The sequence below is a fragment of the Podarcis pityusensis genome (assembly GCF_964106645.2).
Source record: "Podarcis pityusensis genome assembly, chromosome: 18".
Lineage (NCBI taxonomy): Eukaryota > Metazoa > Chordata > Lepidosauria > Squamata > Lacertidae > Podarcis > Podarcis pityusensis.
In genome coordinates, this window is record NC_138043.1 from 1862474 (window position 1) to 1882961 (window position 20488).

Sequence of the window (20488 nt, forward strand, 5' to 3'; positions counted from 1 at the left end):
ATAACACTGTACCTTCTTCCAGAAGGCAGAAGCTGAAAGAGATCATGAAGTGTAACGAAAGAGATATTTACATTTCCCTGTTTATCGTATCGTATTGTATCGTATCGTATCATATTGATGGGTGTTTGGTGGAGGGCAAGGGGAAGCATGGGGCAGGGTCCAGGGTGCTCAGATTACTGCCACCAGACCTCCCCTTTCATGATATAACCATGATGTATTAGTGATGTAGTTTGGGGGGCTGTAACATGGGGATTAGCAGCTAATAAAAGTTGGGGTTCTCTTTTGTTCGGGGTTTCCATCTTGTTCCACCTGGTGGCAGGTGGGAGTCCTGTTGCGACAGTCTTCAGTAAAGACCAAGCCGACTGGCTGCTGTTTCGCTCTGGTATTCCTGGCTGGTATCCTTGTTTTTTGGTCCAGGGGAGCTCTCAGATTTCTCCGTCTAACTGCACCCACAAATTTCGGCTCCAGGGCCTAGGAAACCCATGGTTGTGGGGCCAGGCCAAACCCCTGGATCAACGTTTCTGCTGAACTTTGCATTACAAAAGCAACGGAATTGCCATTCAAAACAGAAACAAAAGGCGCAGTGTCCGTAATACGCGCTGCAAACATTTCCTCTTCTGGCTGCAAAACAGACGTCTTTCTCCACCAAATCCCATCTCGTTGCCAGGCAGAGGTGCCGCCCTGCATTTTTCCCGTTAACGACTTAACGGGTCACGCCATGGAATTAGCTCGACAAGGAAAGGATCTGCTTACATTGGGCTGAGTACCATAATTAAAAGTTTTAAAAACACAAACAAACAAATCCTTAGTATCTACAATCAAGCTGTGGTTTCTGGCTTCCATCCAGAGCCCTGTGGGTATTGTCATGGGAAAGTAAGAATAACAGCACTGCTCAGGTGTCAGAGAAGCTGAAACAACAGCTAGCCAGAAATTTTTCAGAGAAATGCACTTCCTCAAAGAGGATTCTAGTCCTCATTATTCTATGACCTTGTTTACTTCCTGCTAGGGTATGGAACGAGCTGTGCATTATATCCCATTTCAACCTTGCTGACCCTCATTCATAGACCTAGAGTTTATTTCACACTAGGGTTGATCTGAGCAGGGAATTACACCCCGGTTCAGCCTTGCTGGGGGATGCGGGTGGCGCTGTGGGTTAAACCACAGAGCCTAGGGCTTGCCGATCAGAAGGTCGGCGGTTCGAATCCCTGCAATGACGGGGTGAGCTCCCGTTGCTCAGCCCCAGCTCCTGCCAACCTAGCAATTCGAAAGCATGTCAAAGTGCAAGTAGATAAATAGGTACTGCTCCGGCGGGAAGGTAAACGGCGTTTCCATGCGCTGCTCTGGTTTGCCAGAAGCGGCTTAGTCCTGCTGGCCACATGACCCGGAAGCTGTACGCCGGCTCCCTCGGCCAGTAAAGCAAGATGAGCGCCGCAACCCCAGAGTCGGCCACGACTGGACCTAATGGTCAGGGGTCCCTTTACCTTTACCTTACTCAGCCTTGCTGGCATCCAGGCAATATTTAAAAAATGTAGTATAAACACCAACAATTGGGAAACACTGGCCTGCGAGCGCTCCAATTGGAGAACAGCCTTGACCAAAGGTGTTGTGGGCTTTGAAGACACTCAAACTCAGGACGCAAGGGAGAAACGTGCTAAGAGGAAGGCACGCTTGGCAAACCCTCGCCATGATCAACTCCTGCGTGGAAACCTATGTCCCCACTGTGGAAGGACGTGTGGGTCCAGAATTGGCCTCCACAGTCACTTACGGACTCATTGCTAAAACCGTGTTTATGGAAGATCTTACTCGGCTACGAGGGATCGCCAAATAAATTCTTGCACGCTTGGGTGAAACATTCTCACGAAAACACGCACACCTTTTGACCTTTTCAGGGCCTTCTCAGTGGTGGCGCCCACCCTGTGGAACGCCTTCCCGTCAGATGTCAAGGAGAAAAACAATTGTCTGACTTTTAGAAGACACCTGAAGGCAGCCCTGCTCAGGAAAGTTTTAAACGCTTGCTGTTTTATTACACTTTTAAATTAGTTAAAAGCAGCCACTCACTCTGTTTCTCCTCAACCATGACGGTGTGGCAGATTGCCAGGAGACGCATGAATTCCTTCACCATGGGGTCATCGTTTCGTCGGATGTTTGCCAGGAGCTGCTGGTCGTAAAATTCCAGTTTACTATCCAAGTACTTGTTCCACTTCAAATCCATCTCCTGGAGAGGGGAAGAAATGAAGTTAAGAGGTTAATGATGAGGAAGAACCCTGGGGAAACTGCAAACCATCAGATTCCGTCTTCACACACACTCAGGTCAGAAACAACAACAATTTATTATTTAGACCCCACCCATCTGGCTGGGTTTCCCCAGCCACTCTGGGCGGCTTCCAACAGAATATATTTAAAACACGATAAAACATTAAAAACCTCCCTAAACAGGACTGCCTTCAGGTGTCTTCTAAAAGTCAGATAGTTGTTTATTTCCTTGACATCTGACAGGAGGGCGTTGCACAAGGCAGGCGCCGCCACCAAGAAGGCCCTCTGCCTGGTTCCCTGGAACTTGGCTTCTCGCAGGGAGGGAACCGCCAGAAGGCCCTTGGGAGATGGACCCTGGTGTCCGGGGTGGACGATGGGGGTGGAGACGCTCCTTCAGGTATACTGGGCCATTTAGGGCTATCAAGGTCAGCACCAACACTTTGAATTGTGCTTGGAAACGTCCTGGGAGCCAATGTAGGTCTTTCAGGACCGGTGTTATGTGGTCTCGGCGGCCGCTCCCAGTCCCCAGTCTAGCTGCCACATTCTGGATTAGTTGTAGTTTCCGGGTCACCTTCAAAGGTAGCCTTCCAAGGAGAGCACATGGCAGTAGTCCAAGCGGGAGATAACCAGAGCATGCACCACTCTGGCCAGACAGTCTGTGGGCAGGGAGGGTCTCATCCTACGAACCAGATGGAGCTGCCCTGGACACAGAACTGATCTGCGCCTCCATGGATAGCGCTGAGTCCAAAATGACTCCCAGGCTGCGCACCTGATCCTTCAGGGGCACAGTTACCCCATTCAGGACCAGGGAGTCCCACACAGCTGCCCGCCTCCTGTCCCCCCAAAACAGTCCTTCTGTCTTGTCAGGATTCAACCTTAATCTGTTGGCCACCATCCATCCTCCAACCGCCTCCAGACACTCACACAGAAATACAACTCCTTCTAAGCTTTCAGAGAAGAACATTTCCACACTGTGGGCCTTGTGGTAAGAGAAGATTCCCACACTCCAACTTTGTAGAAGTCCAATATGTCAATAGCTCTCATGTGCACAGACCTCTTTCATGTGGCAACAGTGGCTCGGTTAGCACATAATGCTAAGCCATGGTTTGCTTATCAAACAGCCCGTTAACCAGGGTTTGCTTCCCAGGCAGTCTCGCTTTCTGCCTTTGTTGTTTGGGGCACGACGTTCAAACAAAACCTGGCAAACTGTTGACAGCAAACCATGGTTAAGCTGCTGGGCTCACACGCCACAAGAAACCATGGTTTTAATAAACCATGGAATAAGAAACCCTGGCTTGGGGTGCAATCATAAAGCAAACCAATTTCTTGAGGAACTCATGTAATTTACAGCAAGAATATACAACCTACCATGGACTTGTCTTGAGCGCTGTTCTGCGAACCTGCAAATATTTCCAAAAGGAAGAATCAGAAATCAGGAAGACCAAAATGTTAAGAAGGAATGGGTGGGTGGGGGAAATTGTAACTAATCTTAAAAACCATTGTAAAACGGTTAAAATGGTTAGCAGGACTGTAAATATCACTTGTAGTTTAATGGCGAATTTTGGACACAATGGAGAGGTGAAAAGATTCTGGATTATCGTAAAAAGTGCAAGAGGAAATGATTCGCAACAGGACCCACAAAGGGGAGGAGCAGGGAAGTCTGGGAGATTCCTTGGGATCTTGTTTTGAAATTGTAAGTTGGACTTTAAAATTTTAATTTGAGAAACCAAATAAAGGATTTTTAAAAAAAAAGTGTGCAAAAGCTACCCTGGCGCACAAAGGGTTAAAAAAATTGCATTTGTCGCCCTGCCCATTCTGAAGCTTGCCTGGACAGAAATGTAGGACTTTTTCCCAAATCCCAGTGAGATCCCAATGGGACTTTACCGTATATCACCCCGTTGATACAACATTTCTTGAAGGTCATGATGTTCTGAGTCAAAGTCCCCGTCTTATCCGAGAAGACGTATTCTATCTGCCCCAGCTGGTCGTTCAGACTGGTGCTCCGAGCTTTCGCTGGCATGTCCTTCGGGGCGTAATACATTTCCCTGTCCCAGTTGATGAAACAACTGTTGACCAGGTAAATGAATTCGAACCTGCGCCGGGGAGAAAAAACCCACAATCACTGAACAGGCAAAGAAAACTTTTGTGGCTTGTGGAGCAAAGCTGGAACAACCTACTGAACATCAGAATGGTCCTCCTAGCTTGTGGACTCCCCTTCCTAGGAGGTTTCAAAGCAGAGGTTTGGACGGTCACCTGACCTGGATGCTTTGGTGGGGTTTGACTAGATGAACCTTGGGGTCCCTTCCAACTCTACGATTCTACGGTTCTGCGATCAGGGCCTTTCTAAATCCAGCATCCTGTTGTCACTGTTGCCACTCGGATCCCATGGTCTTCTGGCAGTTCCCTCACTGCGAGAAGCGAAGTTACAGGGAACCAGGCAGAGGGCCTTCTCGGTGGTGGCGCCCTCCCTTCAGATGTCAAGGAAATAAACAACTATCTGACTTTTAGAAGACATCCGAAGGCAGCCCTGTTTAGGGAAGTTTTTGATGTTTGATGTTTTATCATGTTTTTAATATTCTGTTGGGAGGTGCCCACCGTGGCTGGGCAATGTCCCTATTTTCAGGGGAGAAACGTTGGAGGGGATGGAATAGGGCGTCCCTATTTTCAGGGGAGAAACGTTGGAGGGGATGGAATAGGACGTCCCTATTTTCACAGGAGAAACGTTGGAGGGGATGGAATAGGGCGTCCCTATTTTCACAGGAGAAACGTTGGAGGGGATGGAATAGGGCGTCCCTATTTTCAAGGGAGAAACGTTGGAGGGGATGGAATAGGGCGTCCCTATTTTCAAGGGAGAAACGTTGGAGGGGATATTGCACAAGTCAGTTCCTTTGGTCTGTGGGGATGTTACTGCGATTGACTAAGGAGTTAGCCAACGAGGAATGTTATGCTCCCAGGAAAAGTGGTATACAGTAGTACCTTCAGATCACAGACGCTTCAGGTTACGGACTCCACTAACCCAGAAATAGTACCTCGGGTTAAGAACTTTGCTTCAGGATGAGAACAGAAATCGCGCAGTGGCAGCAGGAGGCCCCATTAGCTAAAGTCGTGCTTCAGGTTAAGAACAGTTTCAGGTTAAGAATGGACCTCCAGAACGAATTTAGTTCTTAACCCAAGGTACCACTGTACGATGGAATTTTAGAGCTGGAAGGAGTTTCCAGGGGCTGTATAATCCAACCCGCATTGTCCTTGTTGGCTGACCCTATACTCCCGTGAACCAGTCAATAAAGGTAAAGGGACCCCTGACCATTAGGTCCAGTCGTGGATGACGCTGGGGTTGCGGCGCTCATCTCGCTTTACTGGCCGAGGGAGCCGGTGTACAGCTTCCGGGTCATGTGGCCAGCAGGACTAAGCCGCTTCTGGCGAACCAGAGCAGCGCACGGAAACGCCGTTTACATTCCCGCCGGAGTGGTACCTATGTATCTACTTGCACTTTGACGTGCTTTCAAACTGCTAGGTGGGCAGGAGCTGGGACCGAGCAACGGAAGCTCACCCCGTCATTGCGGGGATTCGAACCGCCGACCTTCTGACCGGCAAGTCCTAGGCTCTGTGGTTTAACCCACAGCGCCACCCGCATCCCGTATTCCCGCGAACCAGTCAATATGGGCCCCCAAGTGAGGCAGTCCATGCTGAGACACGGTCCTCTCATGCCTCTCCAATCACAGCCGCCCAAGGAAGAGGAGGCAGCTGATGACTTACGTGATGAGCATAGACATGGGGATGACCAGGCTGAGGAGGATGAGGAATCCCCAGAAGGCAAAGAAGGCGTATTGAATGGAGCTCGTGGTGCTGTAGAAAGCAAAGAGGTATGCATGCTGTTCCCGGAACCTCTCGGCAGAGACTCCGGATCCGACCGCCAGGCCGAAGGAGATGAGGAAGAGTGAGATGGTGATCTGCAGAGTGAAGTGAAGAAGGGTCAGCCCTTCGTGGGGAGAAGACTCTGGACCAGCCACTCCCAACTCCAGACCCTCCAAGCGTCCCAATTTTCCAGGGACACTCCCGGATTTACAGAAGCCGCCCCAGTTTCTGATTTTATCCTCACCCTCCCAACTGTACTACCTGGGTTATGAAGTCGCCCAAAAGATGTTAAAGCCAAGATTATGGGATAATGCACACAGTGACTTTCGATCTCCATCACACGCAGTCTGTAGTCCGCTGGCAGTAGGAGTACAATATGGGCATGTCTTTAAGTTAACACCTTACATTAAAAACCTGACAGTACCAAATTATCGAAGGATTTTCACCAAAGCCAGACTAAACGTCTTTCCTTCTGCAGTGTTGAGAGGAGTTCCCTACCAGGACAGACTTTGCTCGTGTGCTCAAGACATCGACTCCATAAAACATATTTTGTTGCACTGTGCAAAATACGAGCAAGCCAGGGCTGAACTGATACTACCCTTGCAGGTACCTTTTCCAGGAAAATCAGAGGCTCGCTATGTCAGGTTCCTATTGGAAGACCGGACAAACGCTAGAACATTAGCAGTGGCCAAGTTTTATCGGTGGTTGCAAGAACCAATGATCCCTATATTCTGAACAAAATGCTTGTTTAACCTGGAGGTAGGCTGTATGAATTGTGTATTGCTTTGTAACGATTTGTTGGGTCTCTGGACCGCAATAAAGGTTGATGATGATGATGATGATTTTATCCCGGAATGTCCCACTTTTCCTTAGGACGTCACTATTTCCGCTGGCGAATAATTGGGCGTTTGGTAGGACGTCCCTATTTTCACTGGGGAAATGTGGGATACAGCGATTCATGATAAATTAACATATATAAATATATAAATAAAATTTATTATTATTATTACTCCCTCCTCTGGCAACCTGCGCAGAATTTTGCTTAACGGTTGCCATTAATTTGATTTTAATTAATTTTTATAATGAAATGTTTTTAGAATGTTGGATTATTTGATTGTTTGATTATTTGATTGCTGTTAGCCGCCCTGAGCCCGGCTTTGGCTGGGGAGGGCGGGATATAAATAAAATTTATTATTATTGTTTATTATTATTATTATTATTATTATTATTAACATGTGCTATTGTTCCAATTTTAGTATATGTGCTGCCGAAGCGAGCACTATTAACATGTGCTATTAAGGTAAGAGGGGGAAGACACAGGAGAAATGATTCTGAGGAGATACGGAAGGTGTTTGTAGAATTTGTACTGTTAAAACGGTAAAGGGTTCAAACCGTTGCAAGAGGTGTTGAAATTTTTGGAGTTGGATAGTTACAACGGAATGGTCTCGGTGGGGGGGGGCACGTGTTTATTCATCTTTATTTATGATTATTACTTTGTCAAAAGAAAGAAAAGAAAAGAAAAGAAAAGAAAAGAAAAGAAAAGAAAAGAAAAGAAAAGAAAAGAAAAGAAAAGAAAGGAAAACTTCCAGCTCCCATGGGTGAGGAGATACACACAAATATCAGGGAGGGACAGCCAAATATTTTTACCAGTAGCACCAAGCGATCCATCAGATGGCTGAGTTTGGTCTTCTTCAGCTTGATTTTCCCACAGTTTTTCATGATTTTGGAATCAAAGCCTGTGGAGGAGAGATGTTTGAATACAATTCTCTGATGAAAATAGGGACGTCCTATTCCATCCCCTCCAACGTTTCTCCAGTGATAAGAGGGACGTCCTGTTCCATCCCCTCCAACATTTCTCCTGTGAAAATTGGCTGCAAAACTAATGAAATGTATAAACTTGAAAAGTAAAAATGAAAACTTTAAAAACAAAGAGAGGACACAGAAGCCTGGAGAGGAGGGAGGCCAAGAGGTGGAGATGAGTGCGGCTGGGGAAGAGGCACAGGTGTCTCCCCTCTTTCTGCGACAACCTAGAACCAGGAGAGGCATGAAAAGGGCGGAGGAGACGTTGGCTGCATTCAGGCGCAGTCTCCGATTGCTTGGGAAAAGCCCTGGGGAGGAGGCAGGGACTATCGATCTCTATAACTGATGTTCATGGAGGAAAGGGCTGCTCCGCTCATTAGGCCTGACACTCAGCCAAGTCTGTGGAGGGTGTTTTTGCAAACTCCATCTTTGCACTGTGCAACTTCAACTCCAAGAAAGCAGGTAGCGCTTGTGACTTTTGGAGGTCTCTAGTATGCTCAGTGGGACCCGGGTGGTGCTGTGGGTTAAACCACAGAGCCTAGGACTTGCCGATCAGAAGGTCAGCGGTTCGAATCCCCGCAATGACGGGGTGAGCTCCCGTTGCTCGGTCCCTGCTCCTGCCCACCTAGCAGTTCGGAAGCACGTCCAAGTGCAAGGAGATAAATAGGTACCACTCTGGCGGGAAGGTAAACGGCGTTTCCGTGCGCTGCTCTGGTTCACCAGAAGCGGCTCAGTCCTGCTGGCCACATGACCCGGAAGCTGTACGCCGGCTCCCTCGGCCAATAAAGCGAGATGAGCGCCGCAACCCCAGAGTCGGCCACGACTGGACCTAATGGTCAGGGGTCCCTTTACCTTTTAGCACGCTCAGTGGGAGAGTGGAAATGGACGGTGGGAGTTGTAGTCCCACAATGATAATTATAATAATTAATAATAATTTGCAGGGCGGGACTTTGGCTACCCCGGACCAACGCAGCTGCTTCTCTCTTGTGTGTGTGTCAAGAAACCGTGTCAAGCTCGTAATCTTTCCTAAACTGCCTCCGCATTGCTGCTGCTGTTACCCGGTGTGGCCAGAGATCTGTCGTGAGATTAGGCGTCACTAAAGGCCTGGGGAAAACTGGTACGGCGAGTTTCTTAATGCTTCCTGCTTTCAGAAGTCAGCCCAGGGCACAGGGTTGAGAGGGGAAAAGGAGGAAGAATAGAGCCTTTATGTTGCGGAATTTCGGCACAGGAAAAGACGTTTCGGCAACGTCTGTTGCAAAGCTCAGCTCAGGATAGGCACACCAACATTGTAGCATCGCCAGGGGCCTAACTTTATATATGTTGTTGTTGTTTAGTTGTTTAGTGGTGTCCGCCTCTTTGTGACCCCCTGGACCAGAGCACGCCAGGCCCTCCTGTCTTCCACCGCCTCCCGCAGTTTGGTCAGACTCATGTTTTTGGCTTCGAGAACACTGTCCCACCATCTCGTCCTCCATCGTCCCCTTCTCCTTGTGCCCTCCATCTTTCCCAACATCAGGGTCTTTTCCAGGGAGTCTTCTCTTCTCCTGAGGTGGCCAAAGTCTTGGAGCCTCAGCTTCAGGATCTGTCCTTCCAGTGAGCACTCAGGGCTGATTTCCTTCCGAATGGAGAGGTTGGATCTTCTTGCAGTCCATGGGACTCTCAAGAGTTTCCTCCAGCACCAGAATTCAAAAGCATCCGTTCTTCGGCGATCAGCTTTCTATATGGTCCAGCTCTCACTTCCATACATCACTACTGGGAAAACCTTGGCTTTAACTATACGGACCTTTGTTGGCAAGGTGATGTCTCTGCTTTTTAAGATATATATAAAGTATTTCTGTACTTTCACAAAATATCAGGGCTGTGCATAGATTGTAGCCAACTACGCTCGACTCACAGCGAACCCTTTTAAATAAACGGACCTAAGTTAGCCATGTCCATTCATTCCAATGGGTCTACTCTGCGTAGGGACGAGGGGGGGAATCTGGATGGGGGCAAATCTAGCAAATTCGCCCTTTCTGAAACAGCGTGAGATCTGCCCCCCCCTCCAAAATTTGCACTGATCCGAATTTTGCGATGCACCTCTCCAAACCACCGACATTTATGAAAAGTGTGTTGTTAAGTAAAAGCATGCATGAAAAGGAATATACCAGCATGAATGCCTTAGATTTGCAGGAATCCCTTGCAATAATATTTTTAAAAGATCTGTACGTTGCGTAACCCTCTTTTTAAGTCAGTGAGCATCGCTGCTCCCTGTGGAAGTGAGTTCCACAGGTTAACTTGCATGAAGGGATTTCTCTTGGCTGCCCTGAACCTTCCAAGGGAAGATGGGTTTTTAAGGTGGGCGTTTTGGGGACCCTCTGTGAGAAAAGCGCCGAACAAATTGAAACCAATGAAGTAGGTAGATAAGGCCTTGCTGCAAAGACAGGGCTCAGCTCACCTGCGTAGATGACGAGGCCGTAGCAGGCCTCTGTGTTGCGCACCTTGCAGCCTCGCAACAGGAGTTTCTCGCTGTCGAGGGAATATTTCTCTCCGTGCCAATCCAACGTCCCCACAAAACTGTGCATCCGGCTGTTCGGCTCCTCGCAAGTGATTACCCCTGTGGAGTTTAGAAAAAGGAGAGGCAAAAAATTAAGTTTTGTCTTTCTGCTGTGCAGAGACTCCTTCTTTCCTTCTGCGACATGCAATCATTAGTAATAATAATAATAATAATAATAATAATAATAATAATTTATACCCTGCTCATCTGGCTGGATTTCCCCAGCTGCTCTGGGTGGCTCCCAACAGATCATCTTCCAAGGCCCTCCTTCGTGTGCCGTCTACTCGAGAGGTGCAGAGGGTGTCAACATGAGAACGGGGCCTTCTCTGCAGTGGCTCCCCGTCTGTGGAATGCTCTCCCCTGGGAAGTTTGCCTGTTGCCTTCATTATACACCTTTAGGCGCCTGGCATAAATGTTCCTTTTTAACCAGGCCTTTGCTTGATCTTATTGACATTCAAAACCCTTTTAGAATGTGGCTCTTTTGCGGGGGGGTTTTAATTGGGTTATTGTTTTTGCTTTGATTTTATATATTATGATTTTGTTTGTGAACAGCCCTGAGACCTCCAGGTAGAGGGTAGTGTATAAATTGAATATATTATTATTATTATTATTATTATTATTATTATTATTACCCGGACACTGAGGTCCAGCTCTGAGGGCCTTCTGGCAGTTCCCTCACTACGAGAAGCCAAGTTACAGGGAACCAGGCAGAGGGCCTTCTCGGTGGTGGCGCCCACCCTGTGGAACGCCCTCCCACCAGATGTCAAAGAGAAAAAGAACTACCAGACTTTTAGAAGACACCTGAAGGCAGCCCTGTTTAGGGAAGCTTTTAATGTTTGATGTATTACTGTAGCTGGGGAAGCTCAGCCAGATGGGAGGGGTATAAATAAATTATTATTGTCATTATTATTATTATTATTATTATTATTATTACTCGGCTATGAGTGATTGCCAAAGATGATGATGATGATAATGATTAGACTTAGTTGGACTAAATATCGAGTTTAAGAAAACCACAAAGCAGAAAACACACGCACACACATTTCAAGGAATCGACGATATAAAGCGCTAAACACCAGTGGAAAACTTTTGAGAACGAAAAGTTGTTGTTGTTTAGTCGTTTAGTGGTGTCCGCCTCTTCGTGACCCCCTGGACCAGAGCACGCCAGGCACTCCTGTCTTCCACTGCCTCCCGCAGTTTGGTCAAACTCATGCTGGGAGCTTCGAGAACACTGTCCCACCATCTCGTCCTCCGTCGTCCCCTTCTCCTTGTGCCCTCCATCTTTCCCAACATCAGGGTCTTTTCCAGGGAGTCTTCTCTTCTCATGAGGTGGCCAAAGTCTTGCAGCCTCAGCTTCAGGATCTGTCCTTCCAGTGAGCACTCAGGGCTGATTTCCTTCAGAATGGAGAGGTTTGATCTTCTTGCAGTCCATGGGATTCTCAAGAGTCTCCTCCAGCACCAGAATTCAAAAGCATCTATTCTTCGGCGATCAGCCTTCTTTATGGTCCAGCTCTCACTTCCATACATCACTACTGGGAAAACCATAGCTTGAACTATACGGACCTTTGTTGGCAAGGTGATGTCTCTGCTTTTTAAGATGCTGTCTAGGTTTGTCATCGCTTTTCTCCCAAGAAGCAGGCGTCTTTTAATTTCGTGACTGCAGTGATCATGGAGCCCAAGAAAGTAAAATCTCTCACTGCCTCCATTTCTTCCCCTTCTATTTGGAGGTTCTGGCGATTGACACTCACCGTCAAAAGTAGCCATGCTCCCATCGTTGGTCAACTGCTCATGCGTCACCAAGAGAGCTTGCCGGTACTTCAGGTTGGTCTCTCTGTGAAAGAAGGATGGAGAGGGAATTTATCAGTGGGGGGGAACCGCAGGCCGTCTGTGAACGATGAGCCTATCCATTTACAGGGATTTGTTTATAGGGGAAATTCTCTCAGGTAGAGGGAGGTGCACAGAGGAGCGTCCAACCCCAGCCCAGAATGGCAGCGATGGCTTAAAAAGAAGAAAACAACGTAAGAAGCAGCCTTACCCGTCAATGTCCATCGTCTCCACGTAGCAGAGGCTGTTTGGCTCAGTGCTGGAGAGCAAGAGGAGGTCCGCCTGCAGAAATCGAGAGCAGAACACCTAAGACAGGCTCCCTGGTGGGCTGAGCAGTTGTAAATAGCGCAGGGGGTTGGGAACTATCGCCCACGGACTGGCCGATTGGGCCAAAGCAGCCATCAGTAAATTCAGAGTAAATTCAGAGTAAATTACACCCAGAGTAAATTCAGGCATCCTTTCAGCCATCCACCAAGAAAGGGAGGGAGGGAGGGAGGGAGGGAGGGAGGGAGGGAGGGAGGGAGGGAAGGAAGGAAGGAAGGAAGGAAGGAAGGAAGGAAGGAAGGAGAAAGGGAGGGAAGGAGGGAAGGAGGGAAGGAAGGAAGGAAGGAAAGAGAAAGGGAGGGAGGGAGGGAGGGAGGGAGGGAGGGAGGGAGGGAGGGAGGGAGGGAGGGAGGGAGGAGGAAAGGAAGGGAGGGAGGGAGGGAGGGAGGGAGGGAGGGAGGAAGGAAGGGAGGGAGGAAGGAAGGAAGGAAGGAAGGGGAAAGAGAAGGAAGGAAGGAGGGAAGAAACCAACGAATGAATGAACAAATGAAGGAACGAAGGAGAAAGGGAGGGAAGGAGGGAAGAAACAAACGAATGTACGAACAAAGGAACGAAGGAATGAAGGAGAAAGGGAGGGAAGGAGGGAAGGAAGGAAGGAAGGAAGGGGAGGAAGGAACTTACAGGCACAATGCTGTCCTTACGGAGGCAGACGATATCACCCACGCAGATATCCCGCCATTTCTTCTGGATGAAACTGGGTTGGAGGGAACAAGGAGAGAGAATCAGCTGCCTTCAGGAGCCAGCCGTGCACACGAAAGGGAAGAGGCTCATGCTGTGGCTTGACAGCCTCCCCCCCCCCACCGTGGGGCTCAACTGTTCAGCCCCACACTTGCCGCAGAGGACCTCCGTGGAGCTGAGCAGCTGTAAAGGAGAGCGAGGGTGAAGGGCAGGGGCTGGTCCACTCTCAAGACAGTCAATGCCCCCTGAATGCCAGCCGCTGGGGGGCTTCCCCTAACGGGCACCTGGCAACACGGAAGACCCCTACCCTTCTCTTCTAGCTCTTCTCACCTTTTCCCCGTCAAAATCTCGCAGGGGCGGCTGTTGATCTCCCAGTCGCTACGATGCCGGCCCTGCGGAGTGAAAGGAGGAGAGAAAACGGTTATTTCCATTGCCAGTACTATATAGACAAGGGACGCGGGTGGCGCTGTGGGTTAAACCACAGAGCCTAGGACTTGCCGATCAGAAGGTCAGCGGTTCGAATCCCCGCAACGGGCTGAGCTCCTGTTGCTCCTGCCAACCTAGCAGTTCGGAAGCACGTCAAAGTGCAAGTAGATACATAGGTACCGCTCTGGCAGGAAGGTAAACGGCGTTTCCGTGCGCTGCTCTGGTTCGCCAGAAGCGGCTTAGTCATGCGGGCCACATGACCTGGAAGCTGTACGCCGGCTCCCTCGGCCAATAAAGCGAGATGAGCGCCGCAACCCCAGAGTCGGCCACGACTGGACCTAATGGTCAGGGGTCCCTTTACCTTACTATATAGACATACAGGCCAGGTTTATCCTGCCTGTCCTACATAAATTCCCAGGACGTGCAGACTAACAACAACAACCACAACTTATACCCCTCCTATCTGGTTGGGTTTCCCCAGCCACTCTGGGTGGCTTCCAACAAAATATTAAAATACAATAGTCTATTAATCATTAAAAGATTCCCTAAACAGTGCTGCCTTCAGCTGTCTTCTATAAGTCTGGTAGTTGTTTATTTCCTTGACATCTGATGGGAGGGTGCCACCACCGAGAAGGCCCTCTGCCAGGTTTGCTGTAAAGTCGCTTTTCGCAGGGAGGGAACCGCCAGAAGGCCCTCGGGAGATGGACCCCGGTGTCTGGGCTGGACGATGGGGGTGGAGACGTTCCTGCAGGTATACTGGACCAAGGCCATTTAGGGCTTTAAAAGGCACCACCAACACTTTGAATTGTGCTCAGAAACGTCCTGGGAGCCAATGTAGGTCCTTTCAGGACTGGTGTTATGTGGTCTCCACTCCCAGTCACCAGTCTGGCTGCCGCATTCTGAATTAGTTCTAGCTTCCAGGTCACCTTCAAAGGTAGCCCCACGGAAAGCGCATGGCAGTAGTCCAAGCGAGGGATAACCAGAGCATGCACCACTCTGGCCAGACAGTCCGCGGGCAGGGAGGGTCTCATCCTGCGCACCAGATGGACCTACCCTGGACACAGAACTGACCTGTGCCTCCATGGACAGCTGTGAGTCCAAAATTACCCCCGGGCTGCGCACCTGGTCCTTCAGGGGCACAGTCACCCATTCAGGACCAGGGAGTCCCCACACCCACCCATCCCCTGTCCCCCCAAAACAGTACTCCTGTCTTGTCAGGATTCAACCTCAATCCGTTAGCCGCCATCCAGCCTCCAACTAAAAGCACTAAAAGCCTTGTTCTTATATTGTCTGAAAAGGGAGCCCTGAAAAGATTAAATTTGTAGGCGAGAGATCTATGAGGGGTCCCCAATGTGCCAAGCCATACTTACAATGTCATCAATCAGGTCTCGGACGCCTCTGATGGAAAGCAGGAGCGTGAGGGGGAAGAGGAGAGCAAACCAAGGAAGCGTGGAGATCTGGGGGACAGTCTGAAACAGAAGACAGGCCAGGAACAATGAATATTTGGAAATTTCTCACAATGGTGTGGAACCCAGTTCAGCTACTGATTGATTGACTGATTGATTGATTGACTGAGTGACTGCGGAAACGGATAAAAGCCCCCCATCCAAACAATGACCGTCATCGGTCCAGGTAAGGGGGGGGGAATTAGTTTTAATTTTTATCATCTACAATACTGTCTTATTTAAACCACAGAACCTAGGACTTGCCGATCAGAAGGTCGGCGGTTCAAATCTCCGCGACGGGGTGAGCTCCCTGCTCCTGCCAACTTAGCAGTTCGAAAGCACGTCAAAGTGCAAGTAGATAAATAGGTACCGCTCCGGCGGGAAGGTAAACGGCGTTTCCGTGCGCTGCTCTGGTTCGCCAGAAGCGGCTTAGTCCTGCTGGCCACATGACCCGGAAGCTGTACGCCGGCTCCCTCGGCCAGTAAAGCGAGGTGAGCGCCGCAACCCCAGAGTCGGCCACGACTGGACCTAACGGTTAAGAGTCCCTTTATCTTTACCTTTACAGCACATTGACTATTGCTTTCATTCTATGGATCAATGGTCTTGTTAGATAGTAAAGTTCACGTTAAATGGCTGTTTTTAAAAGTCTGGAACGGATTAATCCATTTTGCGTTACTTCCTATGGGAAAGCGCGCCTCGGTTTTGGAACGCTTTGGTTTTGGAACGGACGTCCGGAAGGGATTAAGTTTGAGAACCAAGGTACCACTGTACTTCCGGGTTTACGGCATTCGTAAACCAAAATGTTCGTCAACGGAGATGTTCGTAAACCAAGGTACCGCTGTATTTTAGATCTGTTTCTTTGAAGATCACTCAGTCTTGATGCTTGAAGCAACAGGCACTAGGGGTCACTGACACACACACACACAACCCATTGGCTTGCTCCAGAATTCCACTTTGGGACACCCCCGTTCCCAAATACATGAGAAGCCCCTTACCTGCAGGAGGATGATGAAGATGAAGTATATATTAACCAGCCGATGAAGTTGTTCGTACAAGTTAAGCGGGAGAAAAGTGAGGACGTTATACTTGGCCGTCTTGATGCCATTGCCCTGAACACAAAGGTGGGAGGACAAACAAATAAAAATAAAGGTGTGTGTTCTGAGACTTATTCGAGTTAATAATAATAATAATAATAATAATAATAATAATTTATTATTTATACCCCGCCCATCTGGCTGGGCTTCCCCAGCCACTCTGGGCGGCTTCCCAAAAAAATATTAAAATACTGTAATACATCAAACATTAAAAGCTTCCCTAAACAGAGAGCTGCCTACAGATGTCTTCTAAAAGTCTGGTAGTTGTTGTTCTCTTTGACATCTGGTGGGAGGGCGTTCCACAGGGCGGGCGCCACCACCGAGAAGGCCCTCTGCCTGGTTCCCTGTAACTTGGCTTCTCGCAGTGAGGGAACCACCAGAAGGCCCTTGGGAGATGGACCCAGGTGTCCGGGGTGGAGACTCTCCTTCAGGGATACTGGGCCGAGGCCGTTTAGGGCTTTCAAGGTCAGCACCGACACTTTGAATTGTGCTTGGAAACATACTGGGAGCCAATATAGGTCTTTCAAGACCAGTGTTATATGGTCTCGGCGGCCGCTCCCAGTCACCAGTCTGGCTGGTTATCTCCCTCTTGGACTACTGCAATGCGCTCTACGTGGGGCTGCCTTTGAAGGTGACCAGGAAACTGCAATTAATCCAGAATGCGGCAGCTAGACTGGTGACTGGGAGTGGCCGCCAGGACCACATAACACCGGTTCTGAGAGATCTGCATTGGCTCCCAGTACGTTTCCGAGCAAAATTCAAAGTGTTGGGGCTGACCTTGAAAGCCCTAAACAGCCTCGGTCCAGTATCCCTGAAGGAGCGTCTCCACCCCCATCGTTCTGCCCGGACACTGAGGTCCAGCTCCGAGGGCCTTCTGGCGGTTCCCTCATTGCGAGAAGTGAGGTTACAGGGAACCAGACAGAGGGCCTTCTCGGTGGTGGCGCCCGCCCTGTGGAACACCCTCCCTTCAGATGTGAAGGAAATAAGCAGCTATCCTATCTTTAAAAGACATCTGAAGGCAGCCCTGTTTAGGGAAGTTTTTAATATTTAACGCTGGACTGTTTTTAACACTTGATTGGGAGCCGCCCAGAGTGGCTGGGGAAACTCAGCCAGATGTGCGGGCTATAAATAAATTATTATTATTATTAAGGATTTTGTTACTGCAGGTTGCCTAATGCTTAGGTCGGCCCCTTCTAGAACCGAGTCATGCTTCGTCCAAGCTGCAGTGACTCTGCTGCTTAAGAAAAGGAAATATAATTTGCAGTAAGCACCGAGGCTTTGGGGAAGGGGACGGAACTGGACTTGCCATAAGCTACAAGATCAATAAAACAGAGGTTCCATTTCCTTACAGCATATTTTTTCTTCTTCAGACACCAGGCGTAGGTCGTGTGAAACTGCTCGTGGTATGCCCGGTCGTTCGTCTTCACGATCCAGGTGAAATCTGGACAAAGAGAGGTAGGGAAGAAGACCTCAGAGGTAGCACTGTTTGCAGAGAGCAGTCTAGAACCCCATGATAGAAAAGAGATGCCGGGAACACAGCTAGAGAGATCTAGAACCCAAGAGGCACCTAGAACCGTAAAGGGGGAAATGGATGTCCAGAGCACAAATGAGCCTAGTACCCTGAAATAGCAAGTGAGGTCTATAAACCAAAGCAGACAGGAGTCTAGAACCCTGGGATATCGCGAGAGCTCCAGAACCCCCACCCCTCCAATTAATCTGGAGCGCTTAGTTTGAGGTTCACAGAGACCGTTTGCTAGGTCTCTGTCTCACTCTTAATATATGTAATTTAAAGACTGGTTCTTATTATTCTTTTTGTTTTTTTAAAAATCCCACTCTTCAGTCACAGATGGCTTTCAGAGTGGCTTACAAATCGTGAGAGAAAGAGAGGAAGGAAGGAAGGAAGGAAGGAAGGAAGGAAGGAAGGAAGGAAGGAAAAAAAGAGCAAAAGAAAGAAAGAAAGAAAGAAAGAAAGAAAGAAAGAAAGAGAAAGAAAGAAAGAGGGAGAGGGGGAGAGAGGGGGGGAGGAAGGAAGGGGAAAAGAGAGAAAGAAAGAAAGAAAGAAAGAAAGAAAGAAAGAAAGAAAGAAAGAGGGAGCGGGAGAGGTAGAGGGAGAGAGGAAGGAAGGAAGGAAGGAAGGAAGGAAGGAAGGAAGGAAGGAAGGAAGGAATCCTCAGGCTTACAATGTAAAAAACCATGACATAAAAGGAAAGCGGTTTGGGAGGGAAGAGGAAAGAAGCAAGCTCAAGTTCTCAGCTACCTTGTTGGGATTTGGAGTCATCCTGGCTGGCCATTTTGGTCCCTAGAAATTAAAGAGATGGACAGAGAGGTAGATTAGACAGACTGCACCAGTCATGTATTTGGGTCAGATTCGCCACCCCTTAGCAGCAGCGACGAAAAGAACCATATACTTGACGCATTCTACACAATATTCCGCTTATCTTTCGCGAATACCGAAAGCTCGTTTCAGCATTTCGCTTTGTATCCTTTGAACAATTTTGTGCGCTCGACTCGTTCTTCTTCGTTTTTTATTATTTATCATTTTTCTTTCTTTTTCCTTTTCCTTTCCTTTTTATATTTTTACTTTTTCCGTATATTTTTCTTTTTCTTTTTGAATATTTGGATGTCATGCTTAATTCATGCTTTCTCTGTAATTTTTTAAAAATGCAATAAAGATAATAAAAATAATAGAGAGAAAAGTTGGTCCATTAAGTTAACTTATTCCAGAAAGGATGCTGAACGTATAAACTAGCCTAACAGGTTTATGGGAAAATGGGCGTTTTTAACAATGTTAAAAACTGGATCCCACCTTATGCTGCTTTCAAGCTGCTGTAACAGCATTTCGTAGAATCCTAGAATTGCGGAATTGAATAGGTCCCTCCAGAGGTCATCCAGTCTGACCCCTGCAATGGAGGAATCCCAGCAAAAGAATTCTGGAGATCTTTGAACTGAGAAGTTCACACACACACACACACACACGGACCTGGAAGATTCTGGTAAACAGAGAAGGCATTTGGCCCGATTCCGCAGGATAATTTTTCTCTTTGATGTTTAGCCAGTCCTTTGAATAGGCAAATTTCAATCTGTCCCCGGCATGCCTCATAAAACAAGGGGAAAATGGATGGACTCAGTGTCTCAGCTGGAGGTGGGCTGTCGGGGTGTATGTTTCCTTTAGAAGACTCTGTATGTTGCATTTTTTTTAAAAAAAATACAGTGGTCCCTTGGTTCTCAAAGTTTTGGAAATTCCGTTCCAAAACCAAAGCGTTCCAAAACCAAAGCGCGCTTTCCCATAGAAAGCAATGCAAAACGGATTAATCCGTTCCAGACTTTGAAAAACAACCCCTAAAACAGCAACTGGACATGAATTTTGCTGTCCAACGAGACCACTGATCCACAAAACAAAATCAGTCATCAATGCACTGAACTGTAAAATAAATAAGACAGTATTGTAGATGATAAAAATTAAAACTATTTTTTTTCTTTCCTGCACGAACCAGAGCAGCACACAGAAATGCCATTTACCGTTTACCTTCCCGCCGGAGCGGTACCTATTTATCTACTTGCATTTTGACGTGCTTTCAAACTGCTAGGTGGGCAGGAGCAGGGACCGAGCAACAGGAGCTCACCCCGTCATTGCGGGGATTCGAACCACCAACCTTCTGATCAGCAAGCCCAAGAGGCTCAGTGGTTTAGACCATAGCGCCACCCGCTTCCCTTAGCCCTGTATAGGGAGGGTTTATAGTGGTACCTCGGGTTACATACGCTTCAGGTTACAGACTCCGCTAACCCAGAAATAGTGCTTCAGGTTAAGAACTTTGCTTCAGGATGAGAACAGAAATTGTGCGGCGGCGGCGGCAGCGCGGCAGCAGCGGGAGGCCCCATTAGGTTAAGAACAGTTTCAGGTTAAGTACGGACCTCCGGAACGAATTAAGTACTTAACCCTAGGTACCACTGTAGTTTCATTGGAGAAACATTGGGAGTATGGTGTCACAGAAAAAGGCCATCTACAACGGAAATTTGAGAGTGTGGCTTCTCTTCTGCCTGCCAAGAGATCTGTAAATGTTTGCTGATTGCCCTGACTCGACCATTCTGGATCATCCTTTCGAATCCTGCTCATAAATTTACACCAATTGATGGACAGAAGATGCTCTGCGGACTGCCTGCTCTGCTTAAAAGATACTTGCCGGACCGGTTTTGCAGTTCATCCCAAGCAGCTTATAGCAGTTTATTTATTTACCAAGACTGACATATGGAAAACA

The 20488-nt window shown here is 48.2% G+C and overlaps 1 protein-coding gene across 5 annotated transcripts in view; it reads right to left on the bottom strand.

Moving 5' to 3' along the window:
* ATP8B3 (ATPase phospholipid transporting 8B3) overlaps nt 1-20488 on the bottom strand; it is a 54259-nt gene that overhangs the window by 23630 nt on the left and 10141 nt on the right. For all 5 annotated transcript variants that reach the window (XM_080988760.1, XM_080988762.1, XM_080988764.1 and 2 more), the window contains exons 2-15: nt 18490-18531; nt 17582-17673; nt 16134-16247; nt 15064-15162; nt 13598-13659; nt 13211-13283; nt 12477-12547; nt 12190-12272; nt 10343-10501; nt 7756-7844; nt 6010-6203; nt 4138-4346; nt 3622-3653; nt 2059-2215 (exon numbers count right to left, since the gene is read on the bottom strand). In XM_080988760.1, coding sequence (XP_080844886.1) covers nt 2059-2215; nt 3622-3653; nt 4138-4346; nt 6010-6203; nt 7756-7844; nt 10343-10501; nt 12190-12272; nt 12477-12547; nt 13211-13283; nt 13598-13659; nt 15064-15162; nt 16134-16247; nt 17582-17673; nt 18490-18531 — 1476 coding nt within the window. The remainder of the gene's footprint in view (nt 1-2058; nt 2216-3621; nt 3654-4137; nt 4347-6009; nt 6204-7755; nt 7845-10342; nt 10502-12189; nt 12273-12476; nt 12548-13210; nt 13284-13597; nt 13660-15063; nt 15163-16133; nt 16248-17581; nt 17674-18489; nt 18532-20488) is intronic.